The following is a 24,255-nucleotide window of genomic DNA, read 5'->3' as shown; positions in this document are numbered from 1 at the left end:
TATTCCCTATCTCAATGCTGTTGAAGTATCACCTCAGTCACAACTTCCTCAAGAATTTAATCAGAAAACTGTTCTTTTTTTCTCCTCATAGCCTCCTCTCTTCATTTTTTCTATTCTCTCCTCATAACCAATTTTCTCCATGGATAAACTTCACCCCATCTGGGAGAAACAGTAAAGCAGCAAAAACTAAAATCTCCAGTGAAAGTGTTCAGCTCAGTTTGTATAGGGTCAGTCATGCTAGGATAATACTTTTTTATTTTATCTTTCTCCAATTTCCATTGCCAAGAGGGTTGATACAGTAACCTTTCTTGACACCTCAAAGCTATCCCCGTTAAAAAAAAAACAAACCAGGCTTTCAAATACAGACAAACACATAAAATCCAAAGTGAAAAATCTGAAAATACCGGAAATATTTTAAATGTTTCCTTAAAAATACTTGTATCTTCTTGATATGTGTAACTGAATTAGGCAATATACAGAAAAAAAAGCATTTAGCACTCAATATCTGCAAATACCATGTAGTTTTGTGGCACTACCAGCCTCTGTCAGCAGGAGCTGTGCCTTGAGTTTTAGTGGCTCTTATCCTTCAGCTCCTCTCTCTAACAAACATTTGCATTAGACAATTTTGTATTCCCAGCACCCACAACATTTACACCTGGTACATCTCAGCACTCCAAGAAAATATTGTCATCAACATAAATAAATTATATGGAGGGAAAAAATCACATATAAATAAAAGATGAACCCAATCAACTTCGGTGTAAATACTCTTACAGTTCAGGAGAATCTATGAACATTCACTTTTTCAGTTTCAAGAGGTACATGTGAAAAAAAAAAAGTTTAAAAAGTTGCACCAACTTCTCTCCCAGAATGCCAACGGCGATCAAAATGTTAGGAATGAGTTTTGAACCTCTTCCTCCTGTTTTATCCCCATACGAAGTAGCTGCAAGTAAGTCTGTCTGTATGTGTTTATTCAAATTGATTTACAGAACAGATGTTCAAGGTTGTCCCACTTGTGCCTACATAATTTTTATCAGAAGACATTTTATAATAAATTTCCTAGAGGACCAATCCATCAAATTCAGCATATCATAATTATTTATTAACTTTTCCCCAATCAGTCCAACCGTACTTCTGCAACAAATCTAATAACCCCTCCAGGGAGCCTGAAAATTCACCAAGATGAGCTACAACAGGCCAAGCTTGAAACACTTTGGAGGCAACAACGTTGTGCATCTCCCACAATTAGTTTATTCCCAGAGGATGAATTACTGCAGTATCACAATAGGAAATACTTAACTAGCAACAGTCTTGCATTTTATTTCACACAGGGTCTTAGTAAGTCATAACCACAGAAAGCCTACGAATTGTAAAGAAAAAATTGCTCTTGGTATTAAAAGTGAATAAAAGACATCTTACAACTAACAACTGTTATAAAATATTAGTATGTTTATCTAGATCATACATTTGATCAGAAGAAAACTGTATTTTTGCAATGAGCTGTCTGGCTCCCCGAGTATCCAAAGCCGCCTACAAATTCCTTGAAACAGTCAGATGTATAGTTTTACAATTCCCATGACGAATATGTGGATTCTGCTGAACTTTTCAAACCAATTTCTTAAGCCTCCCAGTTGGGTCTATGCTTCATGGTTGACAGCACGAGTATCTCCTTCCCTCCAGACAGGTTGGCTAAATCAACCTGGTCTCACCATTAAGCTTGAGCATGGAGAAGACGCCTGCCTGCCTGGTGCTGAGATCACTTAGCAAATCTGTCATCCTCATTGATCAGCTTTGTCGCCATCTCGTTTTATTTTCCCTATCAGGTTCGTGGAACCTCCTCTTCAATGTCAGTGTGCGTGGGCATGTTGAAACTTTGAATATAACGTGAATTTCCCCAGAAATTTTTCCTACCGTTACTAAGTTGTTTCCTTGAAATACACCTGGCCAGGTAGGACTATACTATTTTTTTTCTGGCAAAATGACAATTCTTAATGTTCTAGCAAATAATCTATTTGCCATCATAGTCCTCTTCCTTGGGTGACAAAAATTAATTGTACTCCCAATGTGCTCACTGTAGAGCTTGTACAACTGCACTACAGCAGCTACCTCTCCCGAAAATTCCACCTCTGAAGCTCACTTCATTTTCTATATGTTTTCTAAATACTGGTAGAGATCTCAAGCCAACCAGTCAATTCTCTTCAGCCATTCCCAAACACAAACTCCTATAAATCCTTATAAATAATTTCCTAAATGTGTTGCTTTTCTATGATGCAGAACTGAAGCCCATTAGAAGAAAGAATTGTAAGTGCCCTTGTCCATCTGATTTCCCAAAGAGTCTCTTTAATGTCTCCATTTTCTATTTTTAATATTGAGAATCAGAGTTACACATCCACTTTTAAAACCTTCTATTTAATTTAAGCTAAATTAACAAATTATCACTCCATCCAAGGTTATTTTCCATGGTCTGCTCATCACTGCTTACCAAAAAACCACCTGTGACATTATGTTCATCATGTGCCAAAACCTGCTCCAACCAGCTGTTTCAGTGACCACTTGTTACACTATCATTTTCAGGAATATCTGGAACTTTCCATTTTTAGTAGCAATTATTTTTCCTTCTTCTCTGGAAATTTACAGTCGTTTATAATGACGTAGGTCCAGAAATCTCACTTTCCACAAAAACTTTTCACATTGATGCTATTCATACCTAAACACATTCGTATCCAGACACATCCAGGAGTCCCTTCACTACTACTCCTTTGCCATCTTCTTAAAAGACATTCTGACCCAAAACAGAAATCCTTGCTGGACACCTCCTCCTTATTAGGTTCCAGTCTATTGAATCCCTATGAAATTAATCCCTATTAGCTTTATTATATTTTCCCCCAGATGCGTTTCATACATGGTTGCTCCTCTATCATATTTCCATTATCTCTGTGCCCAAGATTCCATCTACTGGGAGGCCTCAGTTTGCCCTCTCTGGCTCCTTGCACAATTACCAGTTCTGCAACAGATTTCTTGCAGAATTTCCTGTAAGGGCTGCAAAAATCTCCCTTCTTTGCACAGTCACAGTCTGGATTTCTTCACAGGTTCTAGTTCTTGGTTGAAGCTAGGTGTTTCTCCTTGCTTTCTCATCTTCAGTAATGGCCTGCTGCTTACGTTCATTCCCCAGCACAACAAACTATTGCTTTATGCTTTTTTCCCCTTTGCTAGCTCATGTTTTCTGCCTGTTTGTGATCATAACCTTTGAAGAGGTCCTTAATGGGATATTTGCCATCCACTGATGCCTCAGCTGTTACCTGTGATGTTTCAGGTGATGTCTGTAATGCTTCAGTTCTTTGTGCATCCACTTCTCCATGTCTTCAAAATCCAAACTCCAGAATCATTTACATTTGGAACCCAAACTCTCAGTTTTTCTCCTCCATGAACTACAGCATATAATATTGTCCATGCACAGCTTCCATCTCAAGGATCTCATGCACGGATCTTCAGTAACTTCCAGTCCTCGAATAAATATACTTCCCCTGTTGCTATTAACTTACATGCTGTTACATTTTCTTTGTTCTTATTACCTTAAAAGAACACACCAAACACCCTGTTTTCTGCCCTACATTTACCGACTCCCAGCACTTACTGGCATCTAGGCCAAAATGGTATCAACAGACTGAACTAAAGCACTCAACACAATGAACACATACATTCACATTTCTTCTATGTCACCCATGCCAATTTCAGAAAAATACAATGTGGAGACTATGTGAAATAGTTCACCCAGTTTAAAAGAACAACCAAATTAAAAGTTCAACATGGAACCTGTTGGGTTCAGATTATTGCTGAAGGACATCTTCCTAAAGGTTCAACTCGCAGATTGTTCACAAGCAATATTCATTCATGTGGGAGTGAAACACAGCATAATCTGACATTAAACCTCAGCAAAGTCAGCCCAAACTTCTGCTGCAGCTTAGTTAGAGCCTGTTGATTGGCTTCATCTTACCTCCTGCATTGTGGAGACTGCTGATGAAGCCTAAGAGTGTTAAGGACCAAATCCCACAGAAATTCATTATTCTGGTAAAGGAAGGGACTTAAAAAGATAATTACAAGACAGGAAGAAAGTCACTGTTGTCCTTCATAACAAATATTTCCAGGACAAGGACAAGTGGGAACAAAATGGCTTAAAGTCCATGGGACACATAAAATGCTTGCTGCACTGCAGGTCATTTTCTTTGTTATATCACAACTCTGCCTGTTTCTGCATCAGAAAAGGATGCTGAAAATCCATTGTTGCAAAGCATGTCTACATAGATTTGCTAGAAATAGCTATACGACTTTTGGGGCATTTCTGGGGTGTTTCTGTGACTGTAATGGCCTTCTTGTTTCACAAGGAAATTAAAAAGCAAAGGCAGCACTGACATCATGAAAGTTTGGTAATTAAAACATAGTACTGTTCGGCTTTCCTTATGTTATTTCCAACCCCCGCTGCTTCACCCCTGTAGCATTTTCATACATACTTTTTGAATTTCAGAAGTGATTTCAGGCAAACCATTTCATCTTTTCACGCTTAAACAATGTCCCATCTCAAACCCAGCTCTCCCAGAGCTTGCTTGGTGGCCTGACTCATCCCTATAAAGAAAGTTTCCTGTATTATTACCCTCAAAGTCCTCCAGCAACTAAAACAGCCCTACAGTTGCTCATAATATTGCCAAATCCAGAGACCAGCCTTCCATCTCTCTTAGGAATAACTTGCTGTGATACCAGGGTGTGACTCTTAGAGTTCAAGTGGAGATGGGAGTATGGCAGCTGTATTAGCAGCACGGCTCTCAGCTGTTCCGTGGAACAATTTTTGGATGTCTTGGGAAGACTTTTACAAGGAAGTTAGAAGAGCTACCCTGATGATAAGATAATGCCAATGGGTAATATTAACCCCTACTGTCAGTAAGACTGAAATTCTCCAGTTTCTCAGAAATGGATTGATCGTTAAGGAAACGTTTTCCCATAACTAGTTCTTTGAAATTGCAGCATCAATTTTGCTAAAATGTTTCAGATAGAGGCACACACACAGCATGAAAATTGCTGCTTCAATAGTTACATTTGAGTAAGCAAAGAGCTTGTCTTGTAACAGAAAATATCAGGCAACCTTAATGACATGTGTCACTCCTCCGTCTGTGCGGAACAGCTTCCGACTATAGGTAAAGCTGACTTCCACTTTCCATTGCAATCTTGAGTATAACTCAGCATGAACTTTTACCATGATCACCATAATAAACCATATGTTGCAATATTCCGTGAATTTGGATATAAAGAAATGTTATTTTTCCTCATTAACAGAACAGTGCCTGCACCATTTTCCAAATTTACAGAAGTCTTAGTAGATTTTCTCCATATTAAAATTAGCTTCTACAGTTATTCATATGCCTATAAAATAACAATCTAAGAGAAGAGCTATGACAAGAAAGTCAGAACTGTCTAGGACACAGGACAACCTTCCCTGAACTATAAATAGTGCTATAAATAGCATTACTTTTCTTGCAGTATAAATAGGACTCTTGTAAATAGTGTTACTCTGCTACTAATTGCAGAGCATTACTAGAATCTCTAGTATAGATTATCTACAGCTTCATTGGCTTAAATTTAACTTGTATTTCCTTACTATTTCAAGGGCATTACATACTGAGAAAAAGACAAGAGACAAGCAAATAAACAGTCTGTAAAATGATCAGGAATGACTGACTCTGCAATTACCAGACATTTGGGTTTTTTTAATGCTTAACAGTGCAAAACAAAAATAACCCTTAGAAGTGTTCAGAAAAAAAAAAAAAAAAGCATAAAGTATTTGCTGGTTTGTATTTCTCTGAATTAATGCTTGTTAAATTATCTAATTATGTAATTTCTTCTTTTTGCCCCACAGAATGATAAGGGATAGTGTGTCTTACCTATCAGGCTACCTTTTTTGAGTATCTGAAAGAAAGCCACTCAGCTGACAGTCCTGAAGTTCACCATCTGTTTTCAACAGATAGACCATATTTTTTGTCAATTGAACATAAACAAACTAACCTACCAGAAGACCTTGGATTTTTTAACTATTATTCCCCAGTTCAGCCATTACAGAACACTAGATTTCTAGAAATGAAGGACTATAAGATAACTGATTGCAAACCACTTGTGTCAAAGCAGGATTGGGTGTACGTAGATCGTTCCTACAAGATACTTGAGCGTCTTGATGTCACTCCTAATCCAGCATCTGTCCTTTGACAGTGTCTTGCATCAAGACTATATGCCCAGGAAAGAGTTCAAGGACAGAGCAACCATTTGTGATGTTTGCCTCTGTACTTTCCTACACCTCTCCAAAAATTCCTAGCCTAGAGGTAGGTCCTACATATTTAAAAAATCCAATGGATTTCTCTTCCTTTTAAACACTTGCAAACTCTTCTCATTTTTCTATGATTCTGTGAGCAATCCTTGTGTGAAGAGCCACCACCATTTAATTTCACCTCCCTCCTCCTGCAGGTTTCTCTGGGTTCTTGCACTGGGAGAGGCAGTACAAGATGAATCCCCATTCATCCTACCCACGTCTCCCATGGTTTCACAAAACTACACTACACTCCCTTGGAAGGATTCCCATGGAAGATTTGTCTGTACCTTTAGCGGATCTATGCACATGCTTCACTGCTCTAACAACTGGAAAACCACCCCAAGAGTCATGTTGACTTTTCAAGGTAATGCTAATTTTTTTTAATCCCATTCCCAACAATTGTAGAGAGCAGTTGAATTTGCAGCACTGTTTTCTGGAGCCCAGGCATTTCTTTTCTAGATTAAATCCCTCTAATTCCTTCAAGGTCCCTATATAAGACATTATTTTTCTCTTCTGATCTCCTCTATCTCCTTTGAGTCACATAGTTTCAAGCAGGGCTACGTCCTTTGGACAAGGGCTTTCCATCCTCACATGAGATAGAATAACAACATCTTGCTCTAACATTTGCCAGAAGCTTGATGCCTTTCGTGACATTTTGCAAAGATGAACTCAATCTGTGTTCCACCATAACGCCTGGATCCATTTCCACAGTAATGTTATCTCCCTGTTTATTTTCATTTTGTGTTTCTGCTCTTCTTAATTTTGTCCATTCGTCACTACTGAGTTTTGTCTTGTTCATTTAGGGGGATCTTCCCTCTACTTCATCAAGGACACATAAAATATACTATGAATGTACTACTCAAAATTAAACGACCTCTCTGGAGAAAATTATCACAGGCTCTAGTTAAAAACTGTAAAAGGTGCAAACTGGAGATACACCCCACCACAAGGCAGGAAAATTATATACTTACTCTCTGTCTATGACCAGACAAGTTACCGCTTCAGCCGCAATGACGTTGGCTGTTCTGACATCCTCCCTGAAAGAAAAAATACATTTCTTCAGTAAGATGTATTAATTTCATGACAATCTTTCAATTTCCAAACATATTGCATTCTTAAAGCACTTCAGGAATAAACTTCTGGGTTTCACAGCTTTTCCCCCTACATTGATTTGACGTTCATCATCCGTACAGGCTTCAAGCACGCAAAAGCTAAAAACCACACGTGAATGGAAAACAAGAAGTAGATTCCCCTTGTAAATAAGACATCCAACCACACTTCATCCCAAGCTTTTAATCTGTTTTAGGCAAAGTCTTGTTTCTTACTATGCACATTTGTGCACAGAAACAGTTTTATCAAAATATTAGCTATTTGCATAGATTTATTTATGAACATTTAAATTTCTGCTTATGTTCTTCTCCCCAAAACCCTACATAACATCTCAGTGTTGGAACATGAAGCATCTAGTTAAGGAGAACATCAGTTCTGTTAATCAGAGCAGGTACAATATATATGGTAGGCTATAGGACTCGCTATGCAGTTGCTATCTGAGCATGGAGAAGGCTGGGACTATGCCTATAAAAGGGATCTGATTAGGACAGAGCTTTTGAAAGGTCTTGGCATTAAAACACTGCACTGGTATTTTCCACAGCTTTTCAGAAATGAAAAATATTGCACTTAGAATTTTCTTTGTGCCTTCACTACCAAATGCTTTGTGTTCTCCTTTTCCCTGCCCCACCTAAAATTTGGCTGTGGCCAGCCCAAATTATAAAGTTAATACATTTAATTGGATTGATTAGGTATTTTGTCAAGGTTTAAGAGATGTTGTTGCCTTTTCTGTGTTGGCCAAACAAATGTACAGGATTCAGAGTTGCTGTTTTATTCAAATTCACTCCAAACCTGCCGTATACGAAGAGTAAATGGATTACAGGCAGAAGAGACCCACCTCTTTTAAACACCCTAATTCATTTAGACTGGAAAACCACTGTACATTTCCACCGATGCAGAAAATGAGATTTAAAAATGCTGTTAGAAATAGCAGTTCCCCTATTTAAAGATTTGAGATACTAAAGCAGTAATATAGAAAAAAAAAGGGTGGTGCATGTGCACTCATACAGGAATATGCACTCTCCCTTTAAGGTAATCATTAATTACTTTTGAGCTATCTTTACTTTAGTGTCTTTAAAACAGAGCAAGCAGAAATACAAATGAAAGAAACATTATTCAAGCGTACATTCAAATGCTGTCTTTGAGCCTATTTTCAATGAAATTAAGTGTGTATTAGTGCTAATTTATTCGTATTGATAAACAAAATTATGGTAATTTAAAGCAAGTATAAAGAAGTAGCCAAAGAGCAGTAGAAAATTATCTCTATTAACTTCTAAAACTTTGGTAAATATAAAGAGGATAAGGAATGATAATATTTAATATCCTATTAAGTTGCTGTAGCCAACTTGAGCTAGTATATTAAGACATTAAAACAAATATGGAAACTTTTTGTTGTTCATTAATTCCAGTTAAAACTTAACATATTTGTCCCATTATCTCAGATGCCTTTCTGCTGCAAAAAGACAGTTTATAACTTTATAGTTATAGATTACAGACATGATTGCAGTGACATGATTACAGACAAGTAACATACAGCTATTGGTGGTTTCAGTTCAAACATTTTAAATAAACCTTAACATTAGAGATTAAAATAACTGTAGAGAGCAACTCAAGTAACTTTCACGGTTTCCACTATCTTGTACTTAATACATCCTTCTAATCAGCATGAAATTAATGTAGAATGAAGGTACTTTCCCAAAGGACATTTCACTTTGCACAAACACCCAAAACAGAGGAATGGCAGGGGTTTTGTAATGCAGAAAGTCACGCAGTTCTGAGGTTTCCTTATGTTTTGCACAAGTAGAAATAACTGATAAGTCAGGAAAAAAAAGTTGGGTTTTTTTAATGAATGATAACCTGGTTCACATATGAAGCGTTAGGTCAAGAAATTGCTATCCCCAAAGCCATCCTGCTCATCCTTGCCTACAACCCCCCTTAGCCACTGCTGCAGGAGCCTCATCCCACAAATACAGAATGAAGGGACCGACAGGGGAAAGCAGCTTTCTGTTTTCCACAGTATAAATAGATTGTAAGTGGGTTTATAAACCTTGCACGCTCTTGTGTTAGGGGTTGTTTACCAATCAGGCTGCAAGCAGGATTAAAAACCTCATAAAGTTGCTAAAAACAGAAGGAAAAAAATCAACAGTTCTATACAAAAGTTAAACCTTTATGTGCATAAACTATGAAATGCAAGACATGCTCAGATTTCCAAACACTGCCAACACCTCACATAGGCTTAAAAATGACAAACATACCTAGGGCTGTGCTACCAATCCACAAATTAACCTCGGTCACCTTCAAGCAAAACAAATTGTAAAGCCATGTTTTAAAAGGTAATGTTTTGACAGACTGACCCCAGCTACATACAGCACATGGCATTAAATGCAACAAGTAATTATTAGAAGTGCACAGCATTAAATTCACAAGTAATTATTAGAAGTGCACAGCATTAAATTCACAAGTCATTATTTGAAGTGCAAGGCATTAAATGCAAAAGTACTAGAAGTGCACGGCATTAAATGGAACAAGTAATTATTAGAAGTGCACACCATCAAATGCCACAAATAATTATGTGAAAGTCTTGCTTGCAAGCACTGACTCGGCCACTTTCTGGACTTCGTCACAGGAGTACTCATCGCTGCTCCCTGAGAAACAGCACTCTTCATCCGAAGAATCATCTTCACTCTCTGAATACTCCATTGCCACTGTTTGCCTCCACCATTTCCTCCCAGGAAAATGTCTGCTTCCTTTCAGCCTGTTACTATATTTTGTCCTCCAGGCGAGCTCTGGTATTTTACAGCCCCTCCAGCTTCAAACTTCATGACTTGGAGAAAGGTCACAGCTGCTGGGGGCCGGGGGGGGGGGGGCTGCTTCCAGGGTGCATTATTGGGAAATACAAGCAGAGGGTATTTTGGAGCCACAAAGAGGTACGAGGCTGCACACAAGCAGGCACAGCTCCTGCCCCAGGCACGTGTCCGAAAACCGTGGCAGGAGACCTTGTACCACTGCGCCTTAACCCCACGGTGGAATTAGAAAGCAATGTTATCCATGTTCTTAAAGCTCTTCCAAAGTGTGTTATCACAACACTATAAATGGGAGTACATTACTTAAGAGATGAAATGCATGTATATATTTTTCTCATTACAATTTGTCACCCAGTTCACCACATATAACTTGGGAAGTTTCAACAATTTTGCTTCTGATGAGCTGCCAACAACTTAATTTAAGAATGATGATTATTTTTAACTGTTTCCAGGAACATTTCTGACAAAAGTGTATTGATCACACTATTTATAAAGCTGTGTTGGAAAATGTGAATATGAAAGATATAGGCAGCTTTAATCAGAGATGAGGTTATGTGTCAGACTCAGTTCCTTGATTTTACCTTAGGCTGTAAAAACTGTATTAGATTTAAAAATCTTCGAGATGATTGCCATCTTTTTGCTTTTTTACCTTCGTACATCCCTTAACTCATCAAAGTCTTGCTCAAACACCAGCTCTCATAGGTCCTACCACGCCTAACCCCTTAATAATGCCGATAGAATTCTTCAAATAAATGGAAACTACATTTGGATGATTTAATTTAACAATATACCATTATATTTGCTTGAAACTTGCTGTTACACTGTGAGCAAACAGTGCTCTGTGTTCTTCCCACAAGATGGACACAACTGGTGCAATCTTGACATGATGTCTGCCAAGCTTTTGGGATCGGACCCCACCAGATGCAGCCTCCAGGCACAAAATAGCATTTATTATTAGATGCGAGTACCCTGCTGCAGGAAGTATCATGTTTACAGTCGAGCCTCCTCTGCTTGTCTCCTGACTGGCATTTTGTCAGTCAAAATTGATTTCAAGCTAAAATATGGTAGAGACATTTTTAGGTCTCCAGGTAGGCAAAACTCTCTTTAAAGGATAGATTTAGGGCTGTTTTTTCAGAAGATTGCCAAATTTGGGTACTGTTCCTCAGAATACCCAATAAAGATAATTTTTATCTCCCATGTGAAAGTCACAGTGTAATCAGAAAATACCCAACAAAACAATAAAGGGAGATAGAGATGCTAGGTTTTGAGCTATTACCACTAAACTCAAATTAATAACTGATTTTTCTTTTTCTTTTTTTTTTTTCCTTTCACTTATTTCTGACATACCTTGTCCTAAATACTTTAAATCAACCTTATTAAAAATACTGTAACAAGGTCAAGCATACAGTGCCGGAAAGTGGTAAAATGCATTAAAGAACTTGAAAATCACCAAATTAGGAACCTCCGGCTAGTCTTCCTGTGGCAAATTTTTAAAACCCACCAGGGAAGACCTAATTTTTTCTTTCCAGCTTTTCTTTAAAAACCCTCATTAACAGCATTCTCAAGTTTAAATGATCTAAACACTCATTTCCAGAAGTCCCACAGGACTTGAGCTTTCTACTGCTCTTGCCAGGATACACAGTCTGATCAAGAGAGGTATCACTGGTAGGTAGCTTTAGGAAACATTAGGATTATCCTTGTAAATGATGTTATCACCAAACACACGTGGAAGTAAAAATGTGAGTTGATTTTATGGTACCCTCAACTGGTGCAGTTTATGCCACTGTGCACACCCTTTCCTATTTTTTCTTGGTAGCCATCACTGAAGTCAAGTCAATGCAGAACGATGATGTGGTCCATCACAATTGATGGTGTAAGCTATTGTCTGCATCAGTTACCTGATCTACTGGCTGATTTTCATAGGGAAAAAACACCCCTTGTATACTGATGTTTGGTTTCCAATGCTTCAGCTTTCTGAGAATACAACATTCATTTGATCGCTTTTGACTATAAAAATACATTACTGGCAGAGATAAATACAGTGTGGTCTACTAAACCTTTAAAACTTTTTAGGCGAACAGAATAAGATGTGCAACTTGAAAAAGCTTCAGTTGAAAAGAGCTATGCCGTTTAATAAAACCCATGAAAATCCCCATAGGCATTAAAATCACACCTTCTATAAAGGGAATGAAATACGATAGGAAAGAGATTTTGCTTCAGGGTACCCCAATTTGAAGGCATCTATCAAAATGCTCATATGACCACCTGTGCTCCTGTGCAATTTAGGCTATATGGCTACTGGGGAAAGGAAACATTTCTGATAAAACAATATTTCAGTTGGTTCAGACAAAATGGTTTAAAAATGCTATTTTACAGGGTTTTTTTATTCAATATAAGCAAACTGTATGGCTCTCCAAATAGGCTAGAAAATGTACCAACCCCTTCAAATAATTTATGTTGTGCAAGCATATCATTAGCAAATGTTTCTAAAATATATTTATACTCCCAGTGGCTCCAGCTGAAAGGTTTAAGTCCTGGCAAGGATTGCACAATAGGATTTACAAAAAAGAGCCCTTCCTGATAATATATTCAAAGTCAAAGACTCAGAAATGGTGAACAGGTCTTTTGAGACTCTGTTGGTCAACAAAATTCTGCTCTGTCCTTGCTGTACTGACACTTCTAAAAGCAAATGAAACTCCCAACAACTGCTGCTAAGGTCACGCCAAATTTTAACTCAAAATTCTTCTGAGTCACGATGTGCTGGGATCATTTCAGGATGCTGTCGGAAATCTGACAATTATTTTCTTCTTCGTATTAATGATGGCTGTTATTTCACGAAAAGGGAAATGCCTGGAGGGCTTCTCCTTCTTTTCAGTTTCATGAATGATGAAAAATCGAGTCCATTTTACATAAAATACAATTTATTTTGGTATTAGTGCAAAAGTCCTAATTTTAAAAAGTATATATAATTTTTGCAATCATTGTATGTACTTGGGGAAACATTTGCTGTTACAAATACTGCACTGGGCTGTGACTGCTTCCTTGTTTGCCTTGCCACTGCCTACAGCCCAGCCTTGCACAAGCCATTTCACTGATTCCTATATTCCTATATAGGAATATATTTATATATGAGTATTTCTTGTATTTCACTATATTGCTAAATGTCACTATCTGATTCCTACATTACAGTGAGAAAAATGCTTTAATTTACTGTGTGATCCCCTGGGTCTACAGACAGAAGGAACTATGCAAGAGATGGCTGCTGCTATTTTTATTGGATTATAGATCTGACATAGTGATGCTGCTGAATTAACAAGTGTTACATTATTAGACTACCTATGCTGATATCAATAGATGTAATGTAGATAAATTTTGCCAAAAAATAGTATTAATCAAAGCAGAAGCACTATGACAGGCACTATCATACCTAATATGATAATATTGAACACGCTCCTGTCCCTTGGAAGCAAATGGGGAGATGCAGAGGGCAAAAAGTATTGATAACACAGAGACCTTCTGCTGCATTTTAAAAAGTTGGTGTAAAATCAGCCCCTGCTAGCCACCTTCACATTTATATACATGATGATAAGCTGCCAGCGATTCAGGAAACCTAGAGGGGGTTGTGTCAGCTGAAGACTATTCTGAGAAGGGTACCTGCCCCTCGTGATCTGAAAGCAGAGAAAAAAGGGCTTGCTACCACTTGATTACCACAAAGCTGGCATAAATCTGACAGTACCTACTCTTTTGACAGTCAGCATGAGGATTTTCCCCTTGCTGCGAGGCATAATCAGGTTCTTCTGCTAACTCCTGGCTGCAAGATAATCGTGGCTGCAACAATATGAAAAGGTTATGAACCACAAGGGTCACAGCACTAATAACAAGATAACTATTTAGTAACTTTATTATATACTTTCAGTATATTCTCACGATATTTAAGCCATAATTGATAATTGCAAACTACTCAGGAAATACTCTACGACTGGTGCCACCACTAATTTAACGCACAAGCACTTTTCCTGAGTGGTAAGTGACTAATTTGCCATGATTTATGAAAACAGCTATATTAAAATCAAATCAAACTGTGATTCGAGACTTAAAGTAACACAATACATCTATTAGACATGAACAATATTAACACTGCGCTTACGCAACATCGTTTTAAACCACGTGCGAGAGATTCTCATGGTCACAGTTAAATCTCAGAAATGGCTAAGGTATCTGATAATATCTGTAAATGTATTTTACAGGTAAACCAACCCAAAGAGGAATTTGAACGAGGTGTATTAGATTATACAGGCAGCAATTAGCCTCAGCGCTACCAGAACTGGCAGCTGGCTTCTCTTCAAGAATTAACAAGGCCGCATCCATTTGACCTAATGTCTTCACTGTGTTGGCATCCTCATAAAGCCGCACACACGTGATTGCTGCAGAGGCAGGGATCAGGTTATCCCTTAACTGTGCCACTCGGATACTGTGCCAGCTGTACTAGTTGTAACTACTATATTTATATCCCAAACCTTACACTAACACACACGAGTCTTCAGTCAAATTAGTGGGACGACTGCATCCAAAGCAGCTTCTTACAGGCTGAGGTCTGTACGTAGCCAGAATTTTTTTCTCCCTTCAAGTATTTCTATGACTGTTATGTTCTTTTTCTTGTTTGGGTTCTTTGTGCATGAGAGCACTGGGACAAGTACCCTTTGTCATGTTGAAGCAATGAGCAATGTATTTGTCTACTGAAACCACATACCTTCACAGGGATGTCTGGCCTATCTGCAAATGATAAAAGGCTCTTTCAGTTGAGAACATTTTTTAAGGGTTTATTTTGAATTCATAACTTTAAGAAGAACTATATTTTAAACAATGCTTTTAAATTCCTAAAGATTGTGAAGAGGGAAGGGCAGCTGTAATGGGATTATGGGTTCTCCTTTATGGATGCCAGCAGCAGGATCTAGACAACAAGCTGTGGGAGCTATTTTTTCACTACACTTGTCTTGGCTGACACTACCAGCCTCCACCACCAAGCTTCCTGGGTACCAAATTCCCACTCCCCTATACTTCAGGCCACTGCAATCCCACCTAAAGTATGTGGTTTGCAACATACTCTTACCTACCTCTTCCCATGGTCAATGCTCTGTCTGTGCCAGTGGGTCTGAGTGTCCCTACCCTGGTGACTGTGCCCATCTTACCTTCCTCCTCATGTTACTGACTCCTCCGGGTCCACTCATCTCTTCTTCACTTCTGCGGGCCAAATTCACTGCATCCATCTGTTACCTCACAAATCCTTTTACTTTCTTACTTTCTTTCATACTACCCAACTGCTGTCATTGATGTCAAGGACTTAAGTTTATATTCATAAAATAAAGAGTTCGTCATTGCCCTGAGTGTGCCAATAGGCTTTAATTGCCCTGAACATCCTCACTGGGATCTTCACCCAACACCTTCTGTCCATGGTCCAGGAGCCCCATTTCAGCTTCTGGACCAGGGACCTTCAGTTGTAGGCACAGACTTATCTCATCTCTGGCCCTATTTCTTGGATGGGCCTTGGATCTACAATGTAGATAGTTTGTGTCCCATCTCCTGGGCCTTGGATCTACAATGTAGATAGCTTGTGTCCCATCTCCTGGGCTTTGGATCTACAATGGAGATAGCTTGTGTCCCATCTCCTGGACAGACCATGCCTGAAGCTGTAGCCTTGTTTGTAGCCCTGTCTCTGTCCATCTCCTGCTGCTCCTGGCAGGACTCCCTGGGTGGATCCGGGACCTAGGCCATCCTTTGTGTCTGGGAGTGCAAGAGCACCCTGCTACCAGCACCCACCTCAGGACACTGTTTCACTCAGAATGGGTTTCATTCAGCTAATTACAGCGAAGCCTTTCTTGTATTTGCTGTATGAAAGGTCATGCCAATAACAGGAACAAAAGGACCATGACCAAGAGCAGAGAGTGCCCAAACCCTTCATTTTGGACTAGAACAACAAAATTAATATCCTGGACACCAAGAGTTAATCATGTGAAGGACCACACTGGCACCTGCTGATGCGAGTGCAGCAAGGGAGCTGGAGATGCTCACTGCTGCTCTTTCTTCAGCAGCCTTCTCACATCTTGTTAAGCGAGGTTTCACAGATAGCTTCCAGTCTAGCTAGCAGGGCTCCTCTGAGAAATCAGCGTCCTCCACAAACTTCTCAAAGCCTCCTGCTGATGCAATTATCTCTTCTGAGCCTCTGCAAGCCTGTGCTTCCGATCCAGCCTGTGCTTTCATTTGATCACTGCTCTCTACTCTAGCACTGAGAGACTTAACCCAACTTTCTGTTGGCTGGAGTGGGTACTAGCAGCTTGCAGAAGAGCTGCAGAGACTAAATCAGCCCATGCTGGGCTCCACACTGCCACACTCAACTCCTCCAATGGTCACGTTAACTCAAGTAAAGCCAATTAGAGCATCCCTCTGCAACATCATGGTCTGTGGCACTGATGTGCTGACGGGGCCAGATTTTAGTCTGAGTACTCAATTTCTTATTCTGTGTGTTATTTTATGGTGGGAATAGCATGGAAGGGAAAATTACGGGAAAAGTTTATAATCAATAAAGATGTAAAACTGCTCATTTTCTTCTGTCTTATTTTTTCCTTTCTGTGCACAGAGTGATGGAGCAGATTTTACACTTCGTCTTTGTGATCACCTTAAACTCATCTAAGAAAAATCAAACCTTTGGCAGGATAAGTTTTCTGGTAGATCAGTGAAACTGACCCCTCAGACAGTAATCATTGGTACTAGGGAAAGCAACAGTGGGTAAAGCTACCAGTGGAAAGGGAACATGTGGCCAAGAGGGAACAGGGAAGTTCAGAACCAGTCTCTGGCACAAACACAGCCATACGCTCACTTAAGATGACTCTATAATCACATCCTAAATGAGCTGTGCTTGCCTAGAGGATTTGCATGGCCAAATCTTCATCCCTGTCTTGTCTGTTGAGGGTGTGAAGGTGGGACTAGAAATCCTCCTGTCTTTCAGATGCTCAGTTTTCACTCCCTCATGATTTCACCATTTGTTGGAAGTGTGGGAAAAGCAAAACAGCAAAAAATCTGCAAAACACACATTTCCTTAACACATGGTGCCCAGAACAAACACAAGACAGGATGGAGATCCAGTGATTTGTGTTGCCATGGCACCAAGGAGGAATGCGAAGTGAGGTGGAGGCCATGCGGTCCTGTTCTTCCACTTTCCTGAAGGAACATTTGACATGACTATGCAGATTTATCTCCTGCTCTTCCCCTTCTCTCAAGGACTGTTTGGCAGTGCTCTGAAGACCTTATCTCTCATTCTTCCTCTTTTCCCACAAAACCAACGCACACCTTGCACCAAGGAATGTGCTGTGTCACTACTCAAGAAACAATGGCTTGACCACAGTCCCACCCACTCACACATACACACTTCGATAAACACTACTCTGAGTTTGTACCTAACTCAGAGGGATGATAATCTGATACCAAATCAGAGGGACAGATCAACAGATTTGTGCTCCTTGCCCCCCCACGAAGGGACACCTTTAGATAAGATTTTGGCCCTTGGCTACGCCGAGTGATTACCCGGGAATTAAGTGTGTGTGATTGCAATTGGGTTTTTTGTGTGTAGTGCTACATAGCCAACCTGCAGTTTGTGCATTTATCGTAGGCAATCTCAAAGAATCTGTAGATGTTGCATAAGAATAAACTGTACTATTCGTGAACCTGACTGCTTCTCTTGAATGCAACCAGACCTACAGCATACGGGCTGTTCGTGCATCTGGTGTCAGGCCTATAGTTCCAGCCATAATTGGCATACTTATTAAGAGATAAGTCCAGTCGCCCCTAGCCCCTCTGAGGACCAGCTAGAACGCAAGGGGATTCATCTCTTACCAAATTAATTCATTACCTTAAATACAACACTGTTTAAGCAACCTTAATCACAAAAGCTATGGAAAGGCTGCTTTTCCAGTATAAACCAGCACAATACAACTGCTTAAAAGATGCATCAAAATGAAGTGAAAAAACAAAAGATGTTTTGCCCGTGAAAGACATCGTCACAACAAACCTACTTTTTATCCATCAGAAAATATTCATAGACCTCAATGAACAATCTCACTAGTAAAAGAAGAAGGATGCGGTATATTTTAAAATGTATTGCTAAAAACTCCCTTGGTTATGCACTATCACCACTAAGATATTTACTAAGAAAAACCCAAAGCCAGTTACGTAATGTCTGGAGAGCAGTATAATTAGAGTCTTAGAAAATAAAGTGAAAAATCTGAAAACTTGATTTGCTGCAGCCCAAGGAGAAGCTAAAAACTTTGGAAAAGCGCTGAAGAAGCCAAAAGAGATTTCATGCTCCACCTACACTGAGCCTAGATGAGCAGGGGAAAGTCCTTTCAAGGCAGCACTTACAGTCTTCATTCAGTAACCACAGTACAAAACAAATCACAACTTAAAAGAAATATAACCCCAAAGTTGCTGATACTCCAGGCAGCCCTATTCAACTCATAACCATAACTCCTCTGCAGATTTAAAAGTCACTCCAGAATGGAGTTTGTGAAAAAATGTGCCATTACCCTGGATGGTGATGCAGAGTATTTCATTGCTCTTCTACTGGCGAAGCAGCTGTGCAGCACACATCTTCATTTGCACGGCATTTTACATTTATGTAGTTGATGCTAATTACTGCAGAGGTGGATGTATTTATTTTTCTAAATCAATTTCAGTAGGAAATGACTGGCCATGTCTGAAAGCTGAATTGCACTAGAAATACACATGGTGCTTTGTGGCTGATGCCGACTCTCCACTTGTCCTAGTAAATTAGTGCTCACATCCTATAAAAGCAGAGGACACGACACCTAAGCACTCACCAACACACAGAAAGAATGATGGTTTTGGCTTTCTTACATCTTATATTAACTCAGGTGTGTCTGCCTTTGCCTTCAGGAAATGTGAACTCCAAATGGTTTTGGGTTTTTTTGGTATCTGTAGAAACCTGTACTTCTATATTATAACAGCATCTACACCATAAATTAATTTATAATCTAATTTTCACAGTTGCTTAGTTGGGGTGAGAGAGATTGGTCCACTGCCTTTAAATATTCCCTTTTATCATTCTTTGTGCTAAGCATTTTGTGTGGCATATCATGATTTTTACTTTGGTTTTTGTCTTGCAATCTTCTGGTGGGAAAGTTCCATGATTTTCAAAGATAAAACCTCTAATTCAATTTTGAGATCATTTTCTCTCTCTTTGCTATATTAAGGGATGATAATATACTGACTTCACTGTCAAGAAAAGCAGATATGTTCCTTCTTTTGGTCTCCATTAGTACACAGAACTGGACCTCGAACTCAGATTCTAAACCACTTTTGATTTCTGGGTCTGCTGCGTCGGGGCTGAACGCAGATTCCCACCAGAACTGGACTTCCTGTGAATTCTGGATCTGGAGGGGAATGGGACCACCTGCTGGGGAATCCTCGTTTCTGGTTCTGGACTTCACCTGGAGCTGGTGGGAATTTCCTGAATTTCCTGGGTTACAAAGTCCATTTTCCTGCTCTTTCAGATATGCCATAAAACAACCTTCACAAGTTTACGGATCAAATTAAAATCAGTTTTGCCAGTATAGCCATTGAAGATGCTTCTAGAACTTGTTTTTCTAATGGTTACTCACCTTTTTCTCTTTCCCAGTCTAAATTTACTCATTGCAAGTTTAAATCTAAACTAATGGACCAAAACCACCCTTAAGTTAAAATAATTATTTTCTTTCTCCTTATAGAAAAAATTCCAAAATCTTCTCAGATTTTATTTCACTGAGTTAAACGAATCAAGGTCTCCTAACATTTGGTCTTAAGTTCTATTGGCTTCTCTGTACTTGGACCAGCGTGAATTCATCCTCTGTGAACATAAGTGTCCTCAGTGGTTTGGAATACTCCAGTCCACATCTCACAAATATTATCCTGTTCCCACTGAATGTCTCCTAGAACTCCATCTCATGCTGTTTAAGTTCTGCATTTGCACGTGGTGCCACATACAACCTTGTTTTCAAGTCCAGACAGATGACACCTGCTGTGGTTCCCTTGTCCAAAAATAGTGTTCTCCCGCACAGATATAATGTGTAGAATTTTCCTTCAAGTCTTTGCAACACTTTTGGAAGGAAAGGATAATTAAGGACTGTATAACACTGCCATTTTCCAGCCTGTAGCTGCCTGAAGGGCTCCCTCACTTCTGATGTCTCTTGTTCTTCCCAGTTATGATGGCACTCATGACTTGATAGATTCACACATCCACTTTCAGAAACTAGACTGATCCAAGCTTGAGGATGGAGATAACGAGGTCCCCTAAGTCTGAATCTACTTTCTTTTTAAAGCTTTGATTAACTTTTATTTGTAATAATTTCTACACCTTCACCTTCATCTTGGCCTGAAGTCACAGCATGGCCAGCTATAACAACCACCTCCTGTCCAGTGCTTACTCTTCATTTAGTAAAAAAAAAAAAAAAAAAAAAAAAAAATCAAGCTTTTACTTGATAAAACTAAACAAAAATCTCACAGTTACTAGGCTTGATCCCACTTCAGTCACAAGACAGTTTAATGAAGAAAACAATTGCTGGCTCTGCTTGGAGAAGCAGAGTGAACCAGAGATGCTCCAGAGGTCCCTTCCGACCTGAGCAGCACTATGCTCCTGTGATGAGGACAAGACATACAGCATTTTAGAAAACATCAACTTAAGTATTACTCCAAACATCTGGTTTACGGTCTTTTAAGTTAAAGAAATTAGATTAGAAAAGATAAAATTAGAAGTACCACAGTAACCAATAACACTAATGAAAATAGAGTTTAAACTTGAAGAAGATCCTAATCTTCAACCAATACAGATTACTGGTTTTAAACAATACGTCGCACACATAGGATGCGACGCGTCCCTACCACAGGATTTTGCCGATCTCATTTTCCAGAATGTATTTCCTTAGCAAAGCCAAATCAAAGCAAGGAATCACAGAGCAAGCATCCAAGATATGATGTTTGACTGTCCATGACTCTGCTCTATCCAGCAGCTGCAGAAAAGCATCAAAATGGACTCTGATAAACACATAAAAAAGAATAATCCCTCATATTTATTATCTGAGAATACTGCAACTGCTAGAGGTATATTATGTTGATAAAACTGACTTTGTAAAAAAAAATCCCTTTAAATTAAGTTTTACAACTGACATGTCTAAGAGAATTACAAACAATGCCTGTGACCAGTTCTTCTCTGTCGCCATGAGAATCCTACCCAAGGAATTGAACTGACATGGAAAGAAATGAATTAATTTCTGGCACTCGTGGGGGGGTGACACTTCTCTGACCTACAGGAAATTATGCTGCTGGGAGTATGGCAGAATTGTTAAGAGAGCAATTAGGGTTGTCACCTAGCATATTCCCAGGAGGGAAGTGATGGATCCTCATTCCCGGCCTCACCTCCTACCCACAGCGGCCTGTTGATGAAATTGCTGCAGCTTTGAACAACCCCAACAAAAGGTATTTTATCGCAACAACAGTTGCTGGCCTTGACAGCACAATGTTATACCAGCTCTTTGTACTGCAGAGCAGCCAGTCTTATGGGTGGACATATACCATTCTGACACGATGGATTTTATTGCTTTGAGGGCTTCAAGGGCTAGTTTTATATGATTTTATGTGAGTTTTATATGACACGTGCTGATGAATACCTGAATATCAAGGTGGAAGTTTCAGCAGCCAGCACCGAGGAACACACAATAAAAATCTAAGCAACTATTATAGCCATAATTTAAAACCATTATAACCCTTCAAGAAACTTTCTCTTTCGTTTATAATTTATATCAGCCAAGCAGATATTTAAGAACAAATTGTGATGAATCCCAACATCGTGTTTGAATATGAGGCCACCTAACACGGGAAATATAGCAGAGTGACTTGCACCAGTAAGTATGAGCAGGTGCAGATTTGTTCTCCCCTTCCTTCACACATGCAGTGCGCAAAGGTGTTGCACAGCAGTACTGCAGCTCTTTTCCAGCTTCTCAGCCCTCCAGTTCATGGACCATCACCAGTTTCATCTGGAGAAAACCTCTCCATATACCACAGTCCTATGCAACAGCCCTACCACATCAAACAGCTCCAAATAAATCCAGTTAAAACCATACCTCTTCTGGAGGGTCAGACACGCCCCACTATGTATTGTATTTCTAATTCCAAACTGAATTTGAAATGATAGATGGACCTGAAATGAAACCATAAATTCTAACACCTTGAGAGCTGAGAGACTTGCCCCACAGATGCAAACAAGGTGAGTCCAAGCTCCTTCTCTGATGGGGTGAAGAGCCTCTCTGGCTCTGCACAAAACCACTTCAAGTGTTAAAATGGGCAATATCTTATTGAAATTTGATAAGGGATTACAGACTCAAAAAGAATGCCTGGCTGAAGAAGGCATACAAGACAAAGCTTAAACAAAATGATCAAGAACATTGAATCAAGTTGGCTTCCAACCATTTTTAATTGATTTAACATTGAACTGCATTTTACCTCAATATATATAAAGAAAATATCTATCCAGAGCTGTAAAGGGAGGAAGTTTAGGTAGGATTAAAATTTGGACACAAATCCCATTAAAAAGGAGACTTACATTATCTAAAACAAAACACTAGGGTTTTGTTCATGGTTGTTGTTGTATCAAGTTGCTTAAAACTCACTGGTTTAGTAATAACATCTATAGAACAGGAAAAAGAAACCTTTTTATATCACTCCATAGTAACAGAAAGATTACCTGGGCTTTCTTCCTTACAATCATTATTTAGCTGAAATGCCAGCAAACTGCAGCAGAATTTTAAATGGCTATACTTGGAATTTATGGGTATCACTTTTCATAACTCACATACAGCTTTACTAAATGACTATGACAAGGATTACTTTGTACTGTTTTACTATATTATGGCCTATGTCATCTTCTATAACCACAAAATATAAGCCCCGCGTCAATGATTGAGAATGGGATATTGCTTTTTTTTAAAAAAAATCTATCTACAACTTTCATTTTACTTGCAGTGATCAGAGCAGTGGCAAGCCCAGAAAACTTATCTGTAGAAATGAGGTCTTTGGCTGAATTATATAGATAATTTTTGAATATAGTAGTCTGAGAAAGTAATTCAGAAATCCAGAATTACATTTCTTTATAAGTGTTCCTATATTAATATTCACAATATGGATTTTTCTTGCTCGGCAGCAATAGTACCACTAGGTGTTCTTGGGATGTCAATGTCTCTGTGGCAATGCAATATCTGCACAATTAATTTTCTGAAGATGTGACTTTCTGGTGCATTCATGACATAGAGAAGTTTTAGATAAAAGTTACTGCCTTCCCAGAGTATTAAAATTTCATATGCATATTTTAAGGAACGATTCCCTTTAGCCTTATGTAAGCAAAATAAAGGAATCTCTGGGTCAAAACTTACCAAAATTTTTGATTCAAAGGTATTTTTTGAAAAATATGTACTTTCCTTTTGGAGAAAAATCCATAAAACAACATTTTATTGTTTTGTGCTTACAAGCAATAAATTAAACTTAAAATACTTGCTAATGATTTTTATTCACCATTCTTAGCATGTGCTTGCGTGTGACAATGTGTTCAAACTGGGGGCTGGGGTTATTTTGAGTCCCTGGGCCCCCTGTTTCACTGATCCCATAGCAGAAACACATAGATTGTGTTGAAAAAAATCAGTTGATAAGAATTCTTAGGTCCCACAGAAAAAAGACTAAAGGTAAGTAACCGTATGAAAACAGGTTTTCACTTCACCTTTCAGTACTAAAATATAAATAAGAATATTTCCTGGTTTCTGCAAAAAATTCAGTTGAACTGAACGATGGGAATTTTAACAAACTTTTATCTCTGTACCACTATCTTATTAAAAGATTTGATCTGAGTCCCTCAGTACCATTTTGTGACACACATTAAAACCACATGTTCACTAAAGCCTAAGA

General features: G+C 38.9%; 1 protein-coding gene across 2 annotated transcripts in view; it reads right to left on the bottom strand.

The window, feature by feature from the left end:
• Nucleotides 1–24,255, bottom strand: part of PRKG1 (protein kinase cGMP-dependent 1) — a 533,626-nt gene that overhangs the window by 72,080 nt on the left and 437,291 nt on the right. For both annotated transcript variants that reach the window (XM_074830170.1, XM_074830169.1), the window contains exon 8: nucleotides 7,321–7,386. In XM_074830170.1, the coding sequence (XP_074686271.1) occupies nucleotides 7,321–7,386 (66 nt within the window). The remainder of the gene's footprint in view (nucleotides 1–7,320; nucleotides 7,387–24,255) is intronic.

This window comes from Strix aluco, chromosome 7, assembly GCF_031877795.1.
Source record: "Strix aluco isolate bStrAlu1 chromosome 7, bStrAlu1.hap1, whole genome shotgun sequence".
Taxonomy (NCBI): domain Eukaryota; kingdom Metazoa; phylum Chordata; class Aves; order Strigiformes; family Strigidae; genus Strix; species Strix aluco.
Note: the sequence above shows the minus strand (reverse complement) of the source record. Positions and strands in the feature narration are given on the sequence as shown.